Here is a 22,524-nt window from a genome sequence, read left to right as displayed (position 1 = left end):
TGGTCAATGACATGAGACAAAGTATATGTGAACTGCTGTATGAAAAGTGAATTTACTCTGTAAATCTTCACCCAAATCCTAATAAAAAAAAAAAAAGACTGAAGGTGTCAAGGATTCCATTTTATTTGGATCCTCAATCAATGCCCATGGAAGTAGCAGTCAAACAATGTATTGCATTGGGCAAATTTGCTGCAAAAGATCTCTTTAAAGTGTTAAAAAGAAAGATGTCACCAAGAGGACTAAGGTATGACTGATCCAAGCCATGGCACTTTCAATCACTTTATATGGATGTAAAAGATAGATAATGAATAAGGAAGACTGAAGAAAAATTGATGTATTTTATTTGTGGTGTTGGGTAAGAATATTGGACATACCACAAACTGTCTGGTAGCATAGCACAGAAGGCTGGCAGTTCAAACCCACCAGCCACTCCTTGGAAGGATGGTTGGGCAATCTACTTCCATAGTGATACAGCCTCAGAAACCCAAGGAGGGGTCTCTATGAGTTGGGTGCAATTCCATGGCACATAACAGCAACAACACAAACCCTCAGAAGAATTAACAAATATGCCATGTAAGAAGCACAGACAGAAAGTTCCTTAGAAGCAAGGATGGTGAGACTTTATCTCATGCACTTTGGACATTTTATCATAAGAGACCATTCCCTGGAGAAGGACAAAATGCTCGGTAAAGTAGAGGGTCAGCGATAAACAGAAATGATCCTTATCAAGATGGACTGACATAGTGGCTGCAACAATGGGCTGGAACGTAGCAATTATTTTGAGTATGATGCATGACCAGGCACTGTTTCCTTTTGTTTTAATGTGAGGTTGCTATAAGTAGGAACTGGTTTGATGGTACCTAACAACAACAACTATATATAATCATTATTAAAGAATTTATTATTAATTTCTAACTCATTTCTCACTCAAAACTTAATCAAGATAGATCATTGTTGTTGTGTAGCATTGAGTCAAACCTGACTCATCACAGCCTTGGGTTTCCGAGGCAGTATCACTACGGAAGTAGATTGCCCAAACTTTCTTCTGAGGAGTGGCTGGTATGTTTGAACCATCAGCTTTCTGGATGTTTGAACCATCAGCTTTCTGGTTAGCAGTCAAAGTGCCTCAGGCACTATGCTACCAGAGCTCATAGATAGATCATAGACATGAAAAAAAGAAATATAAATCTAGAAAAAAACAATGATAATATTTTTGTGATTTTGGGGAGACAAAGTTACTATGGATGTTGTTATTACTGTTACATGGATAGGACCTAAAGTACAGTAATATAAAAGAAAAAATACTGAAAAAATAAACTTTATAAAAATTATAAATCTGTATCTATAAAAATATAGTATTAAAATTATAAGTAGGTTACCCAGATAATAATCTTTAAATCTTAACCCAAAAATATCCTCTGAAGTCTTCTTAAAACGAGGGATTAGTTTCAATCAACTGGTAATGAACGTCTGTGTTGAGCATTACACTCTTTTAAAATCTATCTATATGGGATCAAATTGAGAACAGAAAGTCAAAAGATTAAACAAGAACTTAGGGGGCAGCAAGTGTATCTTTATGTGGGAGGAACTAATTAGAAAAGAAGGATGATATTGGCTGTACAACCCTAAGAATTTAACGAATGTCACTGAAATATAACTGTAGACACTTGAGTTTCTGTGTATTTTTGCTGTTTATATTCTCAAAAACAACAACAAAATAAACTGTTTTTTTTAAAAAAGATAATGGGTAGGCAAGACACAGACTAGTATATATATTTTATTGTAGACACATAAATCCTTAAAACACTTCTTCAAATCAATAATAAAAGAATGAATAATACACTAAAAATGGCAAAAGATTCAAAGATGCACTTTACAAAAAAAAAAAAAAAAAAGATATATGAGAGACCAATAGAAACAGGAAAAATGGTTAGCACCAGTAGTCTGCAGGGAAATGCAAATTAAAACTACATTGATATACCACTCTATGCACACTAAAATGTCTAAAATAAGACTGAAAACACCAGTAAGAGTGTGGAACGTTATAGATTGGACTGTGTCTGCTCAAATTATGTATTGAAATCCTAATCCTTGTACTTATAAATACAACCCAGTTTAAAAGTAAGGTTTTCTATTGCTATCTTATTGAGTTTGTACCACAATAGGATGAGTCCTAAACCTAATCATTTCTGAGTTATTGAGAAAAGAAATACAAAAAAGACCTAGAGACACATACAAGAAAAAGATAGATACCAAGCAATGCCAAGGAAGCAGTTATGGACAAAATAGAACTCTCCTACTGACTTGATTTCTATCCCCAAAACTGTGAGAAAATAAGTTCTTGTTCTTTAAAGCCACCAATTTAGGTATTTCAGTTACAGCAGCACCTGGTAACCAAGATATGAAACTGGTACTCTTGTACATTGCTATCAGGAGTGTAAAATGGTTGAGCCATTTGGAGAACTTTTTGGCAGTTTCTTACATCATTAAACATACATCTACCTTTCCTGAATAAATGAAAACATATGTTAACCAAAAGACTCACCCAAGAGTAGTCAAAGTGTCTTTATTCATACCAAAAAAACAACCAAACACACTGCCATAGAGTTGGATCAAACTCATAGTGACCCCTTCTAGGCTTTCCGAGGCAATGCCACTAAGTAAGGAACTAGATTGCCCAACCTTCCTTCCGAGGAGTGGCTGGTGGGTTTGAACCTCCAGCCTTCTGGTTAGTAGTCAATCGCCTTAGGCACTACACCACCAGAGCTCCCATCTTTATTCATAATGGTCCGAAATTGGAAGTTTCCTCAACTTCAAGAAGGGATTAAAAATTATGGTGTATTCATATAATGGGATATACTGTGCAGCAATATAGATAAACAAACAACTGATACATGAAAACCATGAATGAATATTGGAAATATGCTGATTTAAAGAAACCAGACAGGAAACAGTGCATATGCTATGATTTCAAATATATTAATTCCACCAAAACCAAATCAAACTGCCATCAAATCAATTCTGACTCATAGCAACCCTACAGGACAGAGTGCAACTGCTTAATAAAGTTTCCAAGGTTGTAAATCTTTATGGAAGAAGACTCTCTCATCTTTCTCCCTCAGAGTGGCTAGTGGGTTTGAACCATCAACCTTTGGCTTAGCAACTTATTGTTTTAACCATAGCACCATCAGAGCTCCTATAGAAATTCTAAGAACTAGCAAAAACATTCATAGAAACAGTAATGAGAAAGTGATCTGTAAAGTAAAAGCATGAGAAGCACTCTCAAAAAGACATTGAATAAGGAAAAAGAAAACATACAATTTTAAAATTACAAGTAGAATTTCCAATAAATATTTTAGAAGCTAAATCTCTCAACTCAGTGAGTGATATTTACTCCTTTCAAGCAAAAAAGTCAGATCATCTGCATTTTGAGGTTTATTTATTTTCATCATATTCAAGTTTTCAGTGGTTTCTGTAACTAAAAAGTAAAGGACCAATTTCCAAATCTGGTTGAGAATTTTGTGGAACAAACACCATTGCAATACTGCTGTCATGGGAGATAAGAAAGTACAGGAAGAGGAGAATAGTGGAGTTAGAGGAGAACAACAGTGCTCAGATAGTGAATTTAAAACTTCAAGAAAAAAAAAAAAAAGTGAATTGATGGCAAGTTTAATTTCATCAAGTTTAAAAAGTTCAACTATAACTTACCGTTACGGCCATTTTGTTTTAAAGTATTTGCAGAAAGCTGTATAGTGCTTCCATGGCCTGTGTTTTCAGGAAATTTTAGGTCTTCTAAATTTCCTTCTGTGCTCAGCCTTGCAACTTCCAATTCTATTAATAGAAAATAGATGTTTATTGAGAAACATGTCCAAACTATAATAATCACTGAAATATTTCTGAAATTAAAACATTAGAATTAATGTTATATTTGTCATGCTTTGCAGTAATTCAATCTTGCATTTAGAAATAAGTTGTTGTTGTTGTTATGTGCCATCGAGTCGGACCCGACTCATAGCGACCCCTCCTTGGGTTTCCGAGGCAGTATCACTACGGAAGTAGATTGCCCCATCTCCCATCCGAGGAGTGGCTGGTGGGTTTGAAGCGCCAGCCTTCTGGTTAGCAGTCAAGTGCCTTAGGCACTATGCTACCAGAGCTCCCTAGAAATAATTATTCTGTTCTTATTTTAATTTTTTTTTTCAAAATAAAGAAAATAAAAGCCATTAAAGTTATATGAGGAGCCCTCCTGGTACAATGTTTAAGTGCTTGGCTGCTAACCAAAAGGTCAGTGGTTGGAACCCACCTGCAGTTCCATGAGAGAAAACACCTGAAGATCTGTTCCTCTAAAGAATTACAGCCTGGAAACCCTGTGAAGCAGTTGTACTCTGTTCTTTAGTGCGGTATGAGTTGGAACTGATTCGATGGTGCATAAACAGTTAACAACAAAGTTATATAAATAAGAATACAAATACTTCAATAATAAACCACAAAATTCAAAATTCCAGCCCAAATTTTTATAGTTTATATTGGTTTTACATTTATTTTCAAAATATTATCTTTATTTTATGAAGAAAAATCCTTTTATATTATGAAGTGCTGTACTACTGTATCACTATTGATCTATCTTTTAATCTAATAAGTGTAAAACTTAATTATCAAATCTTCTGAAAGAAAACTTTCAGCTACATTCCTACATGCAATAAAAATAGATCTATACTATTTATGAGCCAAATAACACAAAAATTAGAAATTATTTTTTATCACTTTCTCTTAAATGGAAATTTCTTTATAGTATATAATTCAAAGGCACTCTTGTGTTATCTGAAATAACCCATAAGCCTTGCAGTAAGAGGATAAAATTCTAAATAAAAAATTTAAAAAAAAAATGAGGATTTTACTGTAAGTGATCACAGGCTAATGTAGCCAATACTGGATGTCCTATGGAGGATGACAAACATGATTATGAATATTCTCTTGAACCAGTAACAAGTGATCCTCTTCTAGTTTTACAAAAAAAAGTATAATTTAACCACTGAAATAAAACAGCACTCATATATTTGGAGCACCACAGATACCATTTTTCTTTGCCCTCTTCATTTGTGCAAGGGGCTCTGGACCATCTGTATAACAAGTAACACTCACGAATATTGTCTGTGTTTTCTCTGACAATGTCTGTCTTCAAAAGGTTATCAGCCAGCACAAAAGCACTTTCCTCCACAGTGTCAAGCAACATGGTGGCTGCACGTAGTTGATCACTTGTAGTCAGGTCTCTCCATGCACTCAACGCTTGTGGCTGGAGGAGGTTGTTAACTGTCTCGACCATTGCCTATAAGAGGATGAACAGAATGACAGGGGTCTCTAGTGAACCCACATAGTTGTCAGAAATCCATGTGTACATGTTGCCCAGCAAGAAAGGATCAGCAGTGAGCATGAGTTCAGTATTGTCCCAGCCTCCCCTGTGACATGCTGCAGCAGAAGCATTCATTATTCTGTTCTGTAAAGCCCTAGCTGAGACTTCACAAGGCAAGAGAAAAATCTGTCTTTGTTTTGAAGGACAACAAATAGGACCAAGCTGGCTTCTTAGAATCAATAGCACAAGCTTCAATTAAGACTATGATAACATAATTACATTATTTGGTTGTGCAATTGTTGCAAGTAACTTAAACCAACACTTTGACCACACCACCTTCCAAATTTTTTTTGGTTAAATGATTTTCACTGAATCAATATAAAACTGGATGCTGAATATAACAGAGATTAAAACAATGACTACAGTCAAGATAATACAAGAATATGTTGCTTATAGGTTCAGGATTCACTGAGCAAACTACTTTTCTTGTTTTTCACCTAGCCAGTAAGTAAAATATCCAAATGAGAGATATATCAAAATATACATGCTCCCAGGAGTTTTGGATATGTTGTGTGTTCAGAAAACTGTTCTTCATACTGTTTACTAGCAGGGAGGGACATAAACAGATAGACTTCCCTACTTATGACCCTTAGATGGTTTTTTTCCTCCAAAATATCAGCAGTTGGTACACTTACATGTAGAGATGAAGCATCACATTTCTTACTGCTTCATGCAACAGAATAATCTCTGTAGTTACAATTTATATATTTCCTGTGGCTTGCTTTTATGCTCTAGGTTACAAAGAAAAAGTTGTGCACCCAAATAAGGTCTTAAATTTCATTCAAACACAGAGATTTGAAAAATAGAAAAATATAACACCTACAGTTTGAAAGTGATCATCCCTAAAGTTGTTGATCATGAAATTTGCATCAAATCCAAAAATAAAGTTGAGTGAATACCTAACACAGACACAGTTTCTAGGCAGCACACAGGTATTTTAAAAGCAGAAGGGTTGGGAGAGATTGGAGAAATATCTATCGCACTGCAGTGTTTTCTTCTGGTTGGTGTTTTCATAGTAACCAAGTAACAACTGTTAAAAATTCGGCTTCATAATGAAACACCTTAGCTGCCAATTAACACCAGCTTCAAAAACTCATTTGTCTTTTGATAAAAGTTATTTTTTCTTGAAATTTCCACAGCTCTTCCAAGGTCTGGCCAAAAATTAACATTATTGAACTTTTATATAAAATAATCCTATTCACAACTTTAGTACCTTGCATCATTTACAGCAAACAAAATATTCCCTGATGAATTTAATGACTGGGGATTTTCATATAGTGTGCTTAGCTTTGTCATTTGTGGTAGGTTTAAAGCATGACCTAGTCGCCAGACAAAAATATCCCAGATCACAATGAAATCATCTGCTTTCTAAGTAGTTCCACAGAGAAATATGCCAACAGAATATGCCAGGAGGAGGTGACAGATAGGGGGAAAACAAACAAAAAAAGTGTATATTATTTTCTGAACCTAAAAGGAGAACATAGATCTCTTGAATGTAAAGATGGATGCTTCCTAGAACTAGATAATATTTTGGATTCATTAGAAATGGTCTGAAAATCCTATATGTTACAGAAATTATGCTTGTTCCTTAAGCAGCACTACTATTTGAATGAGTTAATAATGTTATATTGATTAAACATTACCTCAAAGAATATTTATTGGGAATCATACAATACTTCTGTTCTGCTTTCATTGTTTTTTACTTTTTAATTTAAAAATATGGAAAAGAACAAACTAACAAAAAAACAACTATAGTCAAGTCTGAGAATGCTCTAAATAAGAACATGTTTTAAATAGATTGCTCTAGCCAAAATGTCATACCTTTGAACTGGTAACAAATTAATGAAAGGAACTCCTTATTCATTTATCTTAGCTTTTCAACTGAAAAAATTTCCCATAATTACACATTTTTAATATATTTTCAACAATTGTATTCTTCCGAATAAGATACAGTCTTTGCAGAAGCTTCCTATCAAAGCCCAAATAATTTCTAAATTTATTAAAGAAAAGACAGACTTAATTGTAGCACCCAAATCTGGAACTTGGTGGGTTGTGACATAAATTTAAGATCCATTTATTCAGCTTAAAAAAAAAAAGAAACTTTTTATTATTGCTTAAGTATTATATTGTAAGTATATGTTAACACAAGGACAGTATTCTATGTTACTAATATCAGAGTATAATCTTTGAAACCATACTGGCTGATTTAAACCTGCACTCTACCTCTTGTTAGCTGTATGACATTGTGTAAGTTCCTTATCTTTCTGTACCTTGTATGTAAATTCGGTGCTATATATTCATCTCTTAAGGGTATTTGGTGCATACTAAGTACTCCAAATATAACTTTACCCAACTTGATATACAAGTGGGAAGAATGTGGGAAGAAAAGAGATTTTTACTGAATGAAGCCTAAATCATATCTGATAAGAATATCTACACTGTAATGAGCTACTGAAGAAATATATCATCTGCCAAGCAACCTTCATAACTAAACCTGTTGCACAGCTTAGCTACTAACAACTATACTACCTGAAGCTTTGAAGAATAAGACAATACAGGGAACATGATGAGTTTTCTAGAACTCTGATAAACAGACTCATTTTCTGCTAGTGAGACCCAACACAATTAAGTCAATCTTAGTAGCTTTACAGATAATACAAATTATGTAAGCTTTCCAAAGATTAGTGACATGAATTTGTTGCTACTTTAATGAAGGCCAATTAAATAATCACAACTGCTCTATGATAAAAGGACACACACACACATATATATATATATATATATATATATATATATATATATATATATGGTTTCTTTATACATTTATGCATGTGCATAATTTACCCATAAAGATGACATCTGGTCAAAAAATAACTTTCTTTCTCAAACTAGGTATTTGCATTGCTTACATTTGTTTACATAACCATATTTTTTAAAACTGGATGATTTTCATTTCATTTGGTTCCAAAGCAATAAGCTTAACTATACTTAGAACACAGGTTCAACTGGAAATATACAATAAATTTGACTAAATTTAGAACAGATACTGGCACATCACTTTAAGGTCCAACAGTTCACACTGATACATCTGTTCTGCTATCAAATTTTTTCTGACCTGAAATTTATATACTAAGTTGGAAGAAAATAAGGCTGATCCTGAATTTGTCTTATAGAATTTTATTATTCTTTTCACAATGCCTTAATCCAGAGGAAGAAAAATAAATAACATATAGACTGAAATAATCTAAACTTTTAAGAAGTAAGTTGAATCAATCAACATTGTCCCTATTAGAATCGAAATAGTAACTCACTTCATTAATTTTTTTTAAAACATTCAAATTTTAATAGGAAATGAGCATTCAGAATTTGCTTTTGGTTCTATGCCTTTAGGAACTTCCTAAGTTCCATAGGAAATATGCTTCCTAACTAATCAACAAACTATGAACTACACAAAAAAGTAGGCTTCATCCTGTTTCGATTTGAGGTTAGGGTACACATTATCCATCTGTGGTAGATAAGTTGTGTATCAGTGTGTCTGGGCCTGGTTTTGAGTGGAGGGGAAGCTGGATGTAGCATTCCCCAAGATGAGACTAATAATCAACTCCATGGTGGAATTTACTGGAACAGCTGAGTAGCTGCCTTAGGGACGTGGTCTGCTTCCAGTATATAAGAAGACAGCTTTGAGAAGGGTCTCTGACCTTTTTGGCATGCTTGGACCCTGCATGTAGCTGAGTCTTCATTCAGCAGCCTGTCATGTTTCTTACAGATCTTGCAACTCTCTCTGGACTTGAACTAGTAGTCTGCCATGTTGTTTGGTAATTTTGGGACTGTGTAATTTTATTTGTTGACCTTGGGTTTGTGAGCCTCAGCAGCCAGCAACTGCCTGAATTAAGAGAAGCCTCCAGCTTCAGTGGGCCAGGAGCAAGAGGCAGAGCTGAAGCCCAAGGTTGAGGGGCTTTCACCCAGTCCCTAGAGCTGGCACTTTGACAGACATCTAGACTCAAAAACTGTAAGAGAAGACAGCTGTTTATTGAAGCCACCCATTTGTGGTATTTTTTGTTAGACTTGAACAAGAGAACCAAAACACCATCTCATTACAGAGTTTTTGGATTAGACTCTGAAATATTTTTGACTGATAGAACTCTGTAGCACAATTATATGCTTTATATACTATGAGTAAAACTGTTGTTGTTGTTGTTGTTATGTGCCGTCGAGTCAAACCCGACTCATAGCGACCCCTCCTTGGGTTTCCGAGGCAGTATCACTACGGAAGTAGGATTGCCCAACCTTCCTTCCGAGGAGTGGCTGGTGGGTTTGAACCGCCAGCCGTCTGGTTAGCAGGCAAGTGTCTTAGCCACTATGCTACCATAAATTTGATTCATGGTCTGATTTTAACAATAGGATTTCCAGTAAGTATTATGTAAGTTAAATATATGCCTAGAAGGATATGGTATGCCCATGATCCTGGTATGTTTGTTTTTAAAAAAACTGTGTTACTTTATAATTTATATAGGTGTAAATATAAATTTCTATGAAAATGGAGGGAAAAAAAAAAACAAACCTCACTGCCAGGGAGTCTATTATGACTCATAGTGACTCCCATTGGGCTTCTGAGGCTGTAATTCTTTACAGAAGTAGATTGCCCCATCTTCCTTCTGTGGAGCAGTTAGTGGGTTTGAACTGCTGACCTTCTAGTTAGCAGCCAAATGCCTTATCCATATACATACATACCTATTTCAAAAGGGAGATTTTACTTATTTTAACTACTGTGAACTTTGGAGAGAATACTTATAAATCTTTGCTATAACAACTGTTTTAATTATTGCAAGACAATGTAATTGTGAATTCTTTCACAAGAATGCACAAAAGTAATAATGAAGAAAGACACATCAATGGCACATCTTACTCAGATGAGCAGGAAATCTCAATGGGGCAAGCTGAATCATCTGGGGAACAAGGGCTATCACTTGGAAACCTCCAAGTAAAGATCCAAATTGAACAAGGCCTTCTGGGAAAGCTACATAGCTTAACTACACTGCAATTTTCTGAAGTCAAGATTTTTAATCATGTGATCATTCAGTTTCAGTTCAAGTGTCACTTGCTCAACAAAATTTTCTATGCTCAAGATAGCTAAGGAGAATCCCCTCATCTTTAAATTCATTACCTGTTTTATTTTCTTGGTAGCATATATCATTACTCAAAAGTATCTCATATATTTATTTATCTTCATGCATACTATCTATCTCCCCATTCAATAGAACATAATAAGTTCTAAGAAGAAGAGGTTCTATCACATTTAATAGTGCCCCAAACAGTGCCTGGCTGGTATACAATAAGTGATCTATGACTCTTTGCTGAATGAGTACAAATCCAGTGCAGATTCATACTTTGCCATTTCCATACCAGTAAGGGAGAAAAAAAAAAAATCTCTGGAGGTATTTCTTTTATGAATATAACTAACCACAAACAAAAATATGATTAGCTAGCCAGTGTTTCTTGAATCATTCTCATCTCAGAGATTAGATGCCACACTGGGCTCCCATTTTATACCTATTTATGTTTAGCTGAATTATCCACATTTTTGGCTGCCTTTCTCACTAGACTATGTTGTACTAAGGGGAGAAATGATGTTCATTTTTGTTTCCCAGGGCATAGCTTAATGTTTTGAGATATTTTGAAACTCAGTAAATTCTCATTACACAAAGATAACCTACTTTTATTATCATTTCATTAATAATCTGAAATACAACGGGAAATCTGAAAGCATCCTCTTCTATTCTATAGTTTCTTGTCATGTTTATATATATATAAACAAAAACAAAGTCTTCTGTAAGAAAACCCTGCTTTGATATAAGCATGGTTTGTAAGGAAGACAGGCTAAATTAGAAGTTACTATCAAGAAAAATTTAGAAAAAGAAAAGCAGAAACTTAGGTTATTGTAGTGAATTCAGACCACTATGCAAAATAACGCTTTGTTATAAAAATTATGAAATATGCCTTTTAAGTGTATTAAAGTGTACACTTACTATATATTTTGTGCATTAAGAGAATGCACACTTTAAGTGTACATTTTTCAATGTAAATTAATGAATTTTTATTAAATATAACAATGATACGTAAAGATCTAGGGAAGACATTCTTGAGATGAGGTTAGATGAGGGGGAAAAAACATCAAGTCTACCCCAAATTAGCCTATGTTCCAAGGCAGATAGTGAGCACAAAATAGAGCTAAAAGTAAAAGTCTACCTCATGACAGGACAAAGAAAGTAGCAGTAATACATACTGGAGAAAATCAAGAAAACTTTGAAGAAATAGTTTGCTTTTGAGTTGGACACATAAGGATGAATACTTTTTATAACTGTGATGAAGACACTTGAGGCTGATGAACCTAATATGAAAGCTGATGATGAAAAAAAAAAAAAGCACAATTAAGCAAAGAATGTGGGGTAAGGTCAATGTATGGGGCATGAAAAGAGGGTAGAAAGATAAGTAGTGGTAGAAGAAATGGTTGGTAGAAGTCAGATCTTTGAAGGTCTTCAGTACCATACTAAGGAATTTAGTGTAAATTGATGTTTTACTATAATATATATTTACAGTTACATTTATTCCTAATGTCTAAATCTCAAGATATGTTGAGAAAGAGAAATAAGTTTTCTGTTCTCCTCTGTTTCCATTTCCTACTTTTTGTCATGTTATTATATTTCAAGATATGAGAACAGGTTTACATTGATTTATATTTTCAAAATGTAAAAACAACTTTATTTTTATTTTGAACAACTGATGTAAAGTTTATTTGCTCAGAATAAAATAAAATGAAAGTTTAAAGTTACTACTGAATAGGACACACTGTACTCCAATCTGTGTTTAGATATTGATTTAAATAAAAATTCTGAAGGTGAAATGGTATAAGAGTCTTCAAAAAATAGTTTAGAACTTTCAGGTTTTTATTAGAAGTCAAAATGCTGACTGATATTTACACATCTGATCAATAAACCTAAGATTCTTTTTATAGCTATTATCATTTAATATTACCAAGCATATAAAAACTACTAATCTTTAAACTACCTTTTATATTACCATGAAGTATTGGCATTTTCAAGTCTTCATTAAAGTTAGATTGTATAACACAACTGCCCTTAATATTGTAATAAGAAACTTAAAAGAAAAAGATAAAACTAAAATTTCATGGAAAAGAGTCTCCCTCTTCAAGAGACTCCTTGTTCCGTTAAAGAAAAATAAAACAAAACACGTTTTAGCCTATTATAATTCATTATATCACTATTTAAATCTAGTTTCAGAACAAATGATTGAATGGTATTGAATAATGCTATGTTATATAACATAAATTAAATAGAGCTAACAATTTGACTCAAACTTTTTCCTATCACAGTAGTCATTTAACAAATATTAATTGAGCACTTTCAATGTGACAAATCAATTGGCATGCAACAAGAAAGAAAGATGTTCTCCCTTCCTTCATGGTGAAAACAATACAGTAGTGCCAGACAATTTAAAAAGTAATTAAAATGCATGACAGGTATTATAATAATGGAAACACAGGGTTCAAGAATTGTATTGGAAAGTTTTCATGGAATAGCAGAATTCCAAGCAGAATTCAAATTGATGAAATATTTGCAAGAGAAGAGGCATGACCTACAGCATGTACTTATAGGTATAAAGGTAAAGAAAACAAAGCACTATGTAGGAACAGCAAAAAAGCAAAGCAAAACAAAACTTACAGGTACAGCAAAGTGTGCAAGGGGTTCAGTGGCAAAATTGGGAAGTGAAGGCTAGATCTCAAAAAGGCTTTCAGAGTACATTAAGATATTAGCAAATCTTCCTAAAGGGAATGTCTTTGGAAAGCAATGTGAAGTCACTGAAAATTTTTATATAGGGGAATGATATACATAATAGTTAATATTTATTGAGTATGTTCCAGACACTGATCTGAATATCTGGCATGCATTAATTCATTTAATTTTCACAATAACCCAATGAAGTAGAAATAATTATTATCTCATCTTACAGATGAGAAAATTAAGACTCGAAGAAGTTAAATAACTTGCTAAAGGTTAATTAGTTAACACAGGGCAGAACTAGGATTTCAATCCATTCATTCTGGCTCTGGGAATGGAAAAAACTACAAGATCCAGAAATATTTAAAGAATTTATTGATTAATTGAAATTGATTAGTAAGGGAAATAAAGAAGTTTAATGCACAGAATTATGGCTAGGCAACAAAATGAAAGAGAGTGGCATTGACTGAAAATGGCAATAAAGAAAGAGGAACAGTCTTTTGTTGTTTTTATAGAAGACAGCGGGTGAGTGTGAGGAGCCTTTGGCTGGTGTAAACACACAGCGCTGTTAACAGAATGGTTTCTGGTTCATTCCACCCGGAAGCACTTTGGAAGAAAGGTAAGGTGATCTTAAGAATAATCAGCTCTTGAAATCCCTATGGAACACAGGTTTATTGATTTTGAGTGTAAAATATCTGTATGGTATTGATTAAAAAAGTCCAGATAGGTTTAAGTTTAGACAAGATACCTGGTCTTCACATACAGGTTTAGGAACGATGAAGTCAAAATAGGCTCAGTGAAGTCATGAGAACGTTTGAAATTACTCAGGTAATCTGAGTAGAGGGGAAAAATAATGATGACTCAGATATAATATTAACAGTAGAGGGGAATATAATAATAGTTTGTAATTCAGAAAAAAAGGCCTTTCTTCTGTGGAGACATTGACTGGATTTGAACCACATACCTTTAGGTTATTAGTCAAGTAAAAACCATTTAATCCACTCAAGGACTTGTATCAAGGAAGAAGAAGTGATGAATTGTGTGAGAGCCTTCAGGTTTTCAAGTAAGATATGGACTCAAAACTGACCATTAGGTTTAACAGCATAAGGTCATGAATGACCTTAATAAGTACAGCTTCATTTAAGTGGTGGGGATAAATTTCTGATAGTGTGAATTTAAGAGAAAATGGGAGAAAAGGAATTAGAGAAAGAAAATACACAGAACTCTTTTGAGGATTTTTACCAAAAAGAAGATGTTGTTGTTGTTGTTAGGTGCCATCGAGTTGGCTCCAACGCATAATGGCCACGTGTACGACAGAATGAAACACCGTCAGCCAAGTGCCATCTTCATAGTCCTTGCTATGCTTGGGCCCACCACTGCAGCCTCCGGGTCAATCCATTTCATTGAGGGTTTTCTCTTTCTTCACTGACCCTAAACCAAGCATGACATCCTTCTTCACGGAATGGTCCCTTCGGATAACATGACCAAAGTAGGTGAGATAAAGTCTGGCCATTCTCCCTTTCAAGGAGCACTGCTTCCAGGACAGATTTGTTAGTTCTTCTGGCAGTTCAAAGTATTTTCAGTATTCTTCATCAACACCACAATTCAAACAACATTCATGCATTCAACATTCAACATTCATAACAACAACATTCATCGTCCAATATACACATGCATGAGGAGATTGAAAACACCATGGCCTGGCTGAGGCACACCTTAGTCTTCAAAGTGCCATCTTCACTTCTTCACACTTTAAAGAGTTCTTTTGTAGAAGATTTTCCCAGTGCAATACAATGTCTGATTTCATGACTGCTGCTTCTATGGATGTTGACTGCAGATCTAAGTGAAATGAAATCCCTGACAACTTTAATGTTTTCTCTATTTATCATGATGTTGCTTATTGGTCCAGTTGGAGGATTTTCATTTTCTTTATGTTGAGCATACACCAGAAGCAATTGGAAATATGGGACCACAGCTTCAATTAAATAGTAATTAGTTAGAGATTACCTTGTATGCAGTAAGGATAAAGTAAAAGGACCTGAAGATACACAAATAAAAGTAATACTGTTTGTTCCTGAGGAGCTTAGAGATAGGCAAGTGAACATGTATTGAAATATAGCTTGATTATTGCTGTAATATGAGGATAGTAGTGATTCTGTGATAAAATTCAAACATTCCATGGAGGAGACCCAAGTTCAATTTCTGATCAGTGCCCTTCAAGTGCAGTCACACCTTGACTGTCAGTAGAGGCTTGCATGTTGCTATAATGCTCAACTGGTTTCAGTCAAGGTACCAGACTAAGACTAGAAAGAAAGGCCTGGCAACTCATTTGGGAAAATGAGCCAGTGAAAGCTCCATGCATTGTCATGGTCTAACCAGTTACACATAGTGAGTCAGGGGCTGACTTGACAACAGCTAGCAATATCATTGCTGTAATAGATTAAAACTTGGAATGTCCTATGTGTGTTATGTCAGAATCACCTCAATGACAGCAGGTTTTTTGGATGTTTTTATGTTCAGTTAAGAAGATATTTATCTAGACTGAGTGGGACAAAGAATACTTCCTTACACTAGTTGATATATGAAGTAAGTCTTAACAGATGCATCAAAGTTACTGAGATGAAGAAGAAATGTGAGCAAATCTAAGGATAATCTAAACTGAAGGTACTGTGATTATAAAGGCAAAGATAAGAACTTCCAAGTACACCCTTTTCTCACTTACCAACATAGATAGGTTCCAAAGACCAGGTCATTGTGTGAATATTGGAGTTACACAAAAATAGGAGATGACCACATCACTTCATCCCCTCTCCTGTACTGTGAACAATCCTCCAGGACCTTGTGGAGCTTCTCTACTACAGCCACCCTGCTCTTCAGCCATATCACCTAAGGAGAGCTCAGCCCCACCTCTACCCACAGAGGAGGGCCCCAGACTTACAGAGCCAGGGTGGCCCAAGCACCCCCTCCTTTCCTCATCTCCAAGGTCCCCTCCTTCTCCTGCCCTCACCATACCTCACCTCACCCACCAGAATGGGTGGCCCTTGTTCATTCCTTCAGTGAACCAAAAACATACTTGGTGGCTTTGTCTGTGGGAGAGAGGGACTAACTGTCACAGGTGAGTGGGGCTTGGGGTGGGGTAAATTCTGTCTGTTATTCCCCTCACGCAAGTATCCCCTGGCTCTTGTAAGCAGCCCTTCTTCCCTCTCCTCCCATGTCCTCAAAAGAATTGGCAATCCTTAGCTTCCTCCAATGCCATGCTAGCCAGGCCCAGCCTCTGCCCTTGACCTTAGACTACAGCTGTCACTGGCCACTCACCCACTGACCCCATCTCTGCCCAGGTAGCCTGCCCCATCCTCAACTGTACTAACCCAGGAAGGGACATCCAGGAAGTGCAAGAGGCTGCACAGGTGTCAGTTACTTGATGTGGGGTCCTGCATGCCCTGGGCACCCACGAGTCCCATCTTAGGACTCCTCCAGACCATAGCCCAACCAACACTTGCTGCTCCTTAGGGATGGAAACTGGGATAAGACCCCAGGGTTCTACTTCCTCCCCAGCCTCAAAGAAGATCCACCTTCAGGACACTGGTTGCTGCTGCCCTGGCCTCAGCCCCCTGTGCATACTCAGGACCTACTGGGCAGGATCCCAACCCTGCTGGCCCTGTTAAAAATTCAGCCCCTTCTACTCTGCCTAGTATCCTGGAACTTTGGGCTGACCACACCACTATACTCCTCCTGGTCAGTGAAATATCTGCAATATGAACTTCCTTTCTATGTATACACTGTGTCTGCTTGTCAGGAACCCTATCAGGGAGCTCAGTGTCCCTTATTGCAGACATTCATCATTAATGTGCAAAATAGAGAGTAGATTTTTCACTATTGTTGTAAAAGTGAAATGCTGAATAATGAAATAGTTGATAAGTGTGGTATAGGCATAATTAGGTGGTTTCACTCACTCCATCAAGTTGATTGCTACTCATAGTGACCCTTATTGGATTGCCAAGATAGTAAATCTTTACAGATGTAGATTGCCCAGTCTTCCTTCCACAGAGGGGTTGGTGGGTTTGAACCACCAACCTTCTGGTTAGCAGTCAAATGCCATAGGCACTATTGGGAAAGTAGAAAACAAAGGTACTGGAGGGGACATTTAATGGTGTAAGAAATCAGAAAGAGGAAATCAGATACTTGTAATGGTGCATTACAAAACTGGTAATTTTCTCCTGAGGGCAACAGGACAGTCTTAAAACAGGATCAAGTCATGATGAAAAATGCATTCTCAAAACCTTATTCTGAAAGCAGTAGAAAGAATAGAGAAATTTAGAAATGTATAAAGCAGTCATTAACAATATTTTTATTTTGAGAATCACCTACATAAAGATGATAGCTGAAGCTGTAAGAATGGGTATCATATCAGAGGAAAAGTCAGTTTGATGCCATTGTAAGCTTGTGAAAATACCATAACCCTGGCTAAATCTCTTTAATGACATTAAAACCTTGATTCCTTCCCATAGCTTACAACCACTATACTCTGCTTTAATACATTGTTCTATACTGGTCATACTGGTCTGTATTTTTCCCCCAGAACTTTCCCACTATTTCTCACTTGCCCTGGGTGATCCCTGTGCCAGGAATACTCTTTTCTCAAGGTAGGCCAAAGTTGTTGGTGTTAGTTGCCATCAAGTTTATTCCAATTTATGGTGACCCCATGTGTACACAGTAGAAGTGCTTCATAGGTCTTCAAGGCTGTCACTTTTCAGAGCAGATCACTAAGGCTTCTCCATGGCACCTCTGGATGAGTCCAAATCACCAACCTTTTAGCTACTAGATGAGTGCTTAACCATCTGTGCATACAGGGACTGCAAGTACATGGCTGAAACCATACTGCCAGGACTTAGCTTTACTGAAACCACCCCAGAGACAGGGCTTCTCTGATCCTTACAATCTAAAGTAACTAAGCATTCATTTTTAATCACATGGCTCTGTTTCAATTCTTTCATAATATTTCTGCATCATCTTATTTTATTATATTGATCGACTGATTTATTAGTTCCTCTCTGATAGCATAGTGTCTAAGGCACTTGACTGCTAACCAGAAGGCTAGTGGTTCAAATCCATCAGTCACTCCTCAGAAGGAAGGTTGGGCCATCTACTTCTGTAGTGATACCACCTTGGAAACACAAGGAGGGGTCGCTATGAGTTGGATCTGACTTGACGGCACATAAAAACAACAATAACAACAAACTCCAACCAGCTGATCTAGAATATGAGCTCTAAAATAGTAAGAATCCTGTCTGTCTTTACCCCTGAAACCTTGCAACTGGAACACTGCCTGAAACATAATAGTTTTTGAATGAATACATGACTAAAACTATTCTAGTCTTAAATTATAAAGGTTAATTGTTTTAATAGAAGATATATTTTTTATGACATTGAAAATGACATGCTTGTAGAAAAGTCTGAGAAACTATTGCAGCCTAGAGGAAATCAAGGATACATGAGAATTAAATGTAATTTGGTATCCTGGGTAGCATTCTAGAATACAAACTAAAACTATTCTGGAAAATAAACTCTAATACTAAACAATAGATTAGCTCAATTAATAAAGAATGCTTGCCTACAACAATACACTTTTTTAAAGAACTGTATGTATGAGATCTAATTAACAACAGTAACTGTAAAGCACAAATGTGAACTATAAAGGGTAGAAAGTCTAAATTAATGGTGGTGAAACAATACGGGTTGAGATAGTGAGACTAGTGATACACTGTGAGGCACTTAACCAATATCAATGAAATGTGCATGCAGAAACTACTGAATGGATATAAGTTTGTTGTGTATATTCCCTCCAAACATAAATATTTAAAAATAGCAATGAATTACAAGAAACCAAATTAAAAAAAACTCTATTATTAAAAAAGCACATGCATTTAAAGTTATAAAAATATATAACTATGTAAATTAGAACCTAAAGATCCATTTATAAAATAGCAACACCCACTCCATTCAAAAATAATCACTTAGACAATTTATTGTGGATCTCTCCAGACTTTAAATAATTATATACATGCACAAAAAAATATGATCACTCTAATAATGCCCTTCTCTGTTTGCTTTTTGCTTGTTTGCTTGTTTTTACTCATAATATATCTTTCTAAGTCAATGCTCGCAAATCTACCTCAATCTTTCTGTGGAAAAGAAATTCCTACATTTAGAGTACCAGTTTCCTGCAGAAGAACAGTTAACATGTTTTGTTTGCTTATTTGTTTGTATGTTTGTTTTAAATTTAAACCATGACCAAAGCCTGTCTGTGATTACCTCTATACACGTCTTGTCTTTTCAGTGGCTAAATGCCCTCCATTTGTGAGGGTCTGCCACAAGTTACTTCCAAAATCCTTAGTCTAGACAAGGAAGAATGACACTGTTGTTTGATTATATGACAAGATTTATAAAGAAACAAAGACATGGATGTGAGTACAAATAACCTCTGTAGGATATTTAAAAAGGCTGAGAACGACGACTGCTTACGGGAAGGAGAGCTAAATGACTGGGTTGCATGGGGGAGAGTCAGGGTTACACTACACAACTCCAGGGGGTGCCAGTCAAACTGACAACATTGGCGGTGGCATGCCCGGAAGTCAGCAGTGCAGCAGCTCTGGTGAAAGAAACTTTTGATTGTGTAACACGTGCCTATATTAGCTATTCAAAAATTGGGGATTTAAAAAGAAGAGAAATACAGTGTTAGATTGGTTTGAAATAGACTTTTTTTTTTTTTTTAATAAAATGATTGACCTCAGACTATGAGCAAAAACAAAGCACATTTTAATCTGTACTTAAGGATTCATAAGTAGCTCTGATATTGTCAAAACTCTATGGCAGGTTATTATTTCAAAAACTGAACAAAGATATTATTCTTTTTGCATCATTAAATAAGATAAAAAGTATTTTTGTTTACATCTGAGAATGCTATCTGCCCAGTATCCTCACCTTAGAATGACTGGACACTATGCCCAGATGCAAAGCTCTGCCTATGGAGGCAGTGTTCAGTTATGCAAAGAGGGTAGACTATTAGATGTGATCAAAGTAGTTAGATGGCACTTCTGGAAAGTTCTGAAAGGGGTGACTCTTTCAGTCACTTGTCCTTGTCCTTCTTGTTTAGAACTTAGAGTGAAGTGAGGACTAGAACCTAAGTAACCATCTTGTCACCTTGATGATGAAAACCATTAGCTAAAAATAATGGAGCAGAAAACTAGAGGAAGCCTTTGTCTCTGATGATCTCTTGGAGTTTACATGCTAATCCTCAACCACGTCATCTCCACTTTTTCATGTACAGAATAGAGCTAGGTTAGTTTAAGCTGGTGTAGTAAAGTTTCTGCTAGCATAATCTATACAAGTTCCATAACTGATACATTAGATCAGGGAAAATATTAAAGTTACAACACTGTTGGGAACAGTCCTGAAAAAAATCATCTGTTTGGTTCCAAACCATCAGTCGGGTTCTTTACTGCAAATTGGTCTTTAAAACTTCCGTTTCTTTTCTGACCTGTACCAGAGAAGCTAGTAAGAGTTTCAGAAAGTAGGATCTTAAATCTATCAAGCAATTCATAGCTTTTTCTTTCTGCTTACTACCTGATCATAAAGCTTCTAAAGAAATAGCAAACTAAATTGATGTGTATTCTCTTGCATTTGGAAAGAAGTATTTATATTTCTTTATGTTTATATTTATATTCTCCTATGTATTTAAAACTTCTCTGAAGGTGAACACAATGATCAGAAAGCAATGATGATTAGAATGGACTTTAAACAAACATTTTTACTACTAATCAAGGACCTGAGTTTTGATCAGGAAAGTAAATTAGAAAACAGTCCACAACTCACTGAAAGGAAGAAAGAGTATAATTTTGTTTTCACTGAAAACATTTTATTTAAAAACAGAAGGTTTTTTTTTTTTTTTTTTAAATCCTCCTTTGAATTACTTCCTGAAACATTCACAAATCATGTTTACACAAACAGCAGCTGGAATATTTGGTTATTTACAGGAAATATGCAAAATGGAAGAGGCAGAAAGGACTTTCTCAAGCAGCCACTTCTGCTTGACCTGACACAGGCACCAGGGGCATTTTGAGAGATTCCCAGAATGATGTGCTTTTCACGTCAAAATAGGATCTCCACCCACATCTATCATTGTTCTTTGGAGGTCTCTGAATCATTATATTTATGTACTGATCTGTTCAAGCTTTTACATAATACCTGTGAGATTTATTTTGCTTCCATTATGCACGGTTTTACTTTCTTTTGATTCAGTGATTGCTTTATGACAGCATTCAATGACTATAACTTACAAGAAGGGATTCTTACAACTATTCTTCATCTAAAGAAAACTACTCTGGTTTTGTAGGATGGAGTCACTTCCTTTGATCTCAGTGTCTTTTAACACCAGGTTCAGGGCACCAGAAACATGCAGGGTGCAGATTTATATTTTCTCTCTTACTGACACAAATCAAGTGCAGATTTATCAAGCTGTGAAATATATTAAGTTCACAGAGTTTTAACAAAGGGTTACCAAACCGCAAGACCCTGCTGTGACTCAAACTACTTTCAGATGTCCTTTTAATTATATTAAATGAAAGTTGGGGCTGACTTTGATGCTTATGGGCAAACATCGAAATCTCTTGAAAGAGCTTCTGAAAGTACTCCCTGTTGCTGTACTTAATATACTACATTGTATGCACACCACTAGCCAATTTATTCTAGCCACTTTAACAAGGATATCCAGCCTGACAGGCCACACAGAATAGTATCACAAGTCAAGCAAAGCAAAAATCATTAGAGAACTCTGAAAGTTGTTTGACACACACCACAGAGCTCTTTGTCACACAGCCAATTAAGTGACCAAACAAGGAACTTGAAAATACTCATTAATTTCTTCCTAGCAGTATAAATGGAGGTTAGAATCCTTCTGGTCTTATGCACCAAAAGCACATGAGTAAAACTGGCATAATTCAATTTGCATTTTGTCAAAGGTGCAATAGCAACTCTGGTTCACAGAAACTCTACACTGATAACACAAAAAATGAAAAGAATAGGTAAAAATGTGTACATATTATATATGCATACATATATTTTATTGTGTGTGTGTAAAACCAAAACCAAAACCACTGCTGTTGAGTCGTTTTCCTGACTCATAGTGACCCCTCCTTGGGTTTCTGAGGCGTTATCTGTATGGAAGTAGATTCCCCAATCTTCCTTCCGAGGAGCGGCTGGTGGGTTTGAACCACCAGCCTTCTGGTTAATAGTCAAATGCTTTAGGCACTATGCCACCAGAGC

At 35.7% G+C, this 22,524-nt stretch overlaps 1 protein-coding gene across 1 annotated transcript in view; it reads right to left on the bottom strand.

The window, feature by feature from the left end:
- The window catches only part of ADGRL3 (adhesion G protein-coupled receptor L3), a 584,624-nt gene that overhangs the window by 187,201 nt on the left and 374,899 nt on the right, over nt 1–22,524 (bottom strand). The window contains exons 10-11 of the mRNA XM_042782480.1: nt 5,140–5,323; nt 3,709–3,831 (exon numbers count right to left, since the gene is read on the bottom strand). Of these exons, the coding sequence (XP_042638414.1) occupies nt 3,709–3,831; nt 5,140–5,323 (307 nt within the window). The remainder of the gene's footprint in view (nt 1–3,708; nt 3,832–5,139; nt 5,324–22,524) is intronic.

The sequence above is a fragment of the Orycteropus afer genome, unplaced genomic scaffold, assembly GCF_000298275.1.
Source record: "Orycteropus afer afer isolate SDZICR_OR568_19922 unplaced genomic scaffold, OryAfe1.0 scaffold00335, whole genome shotgun sequence".
Taxonomy (NCBI): Eukaryota; Metazoa; Chordata; class Mammalia; order Tubulidentata; family Orycteropodidae; genus Orycteropus; species Orycteropus afer.
The sequence above is the reverse complement of the archived record's forward strand: the minus strand, read 5'-3'. Positions and strand labels throughout refer to the sequence as shown.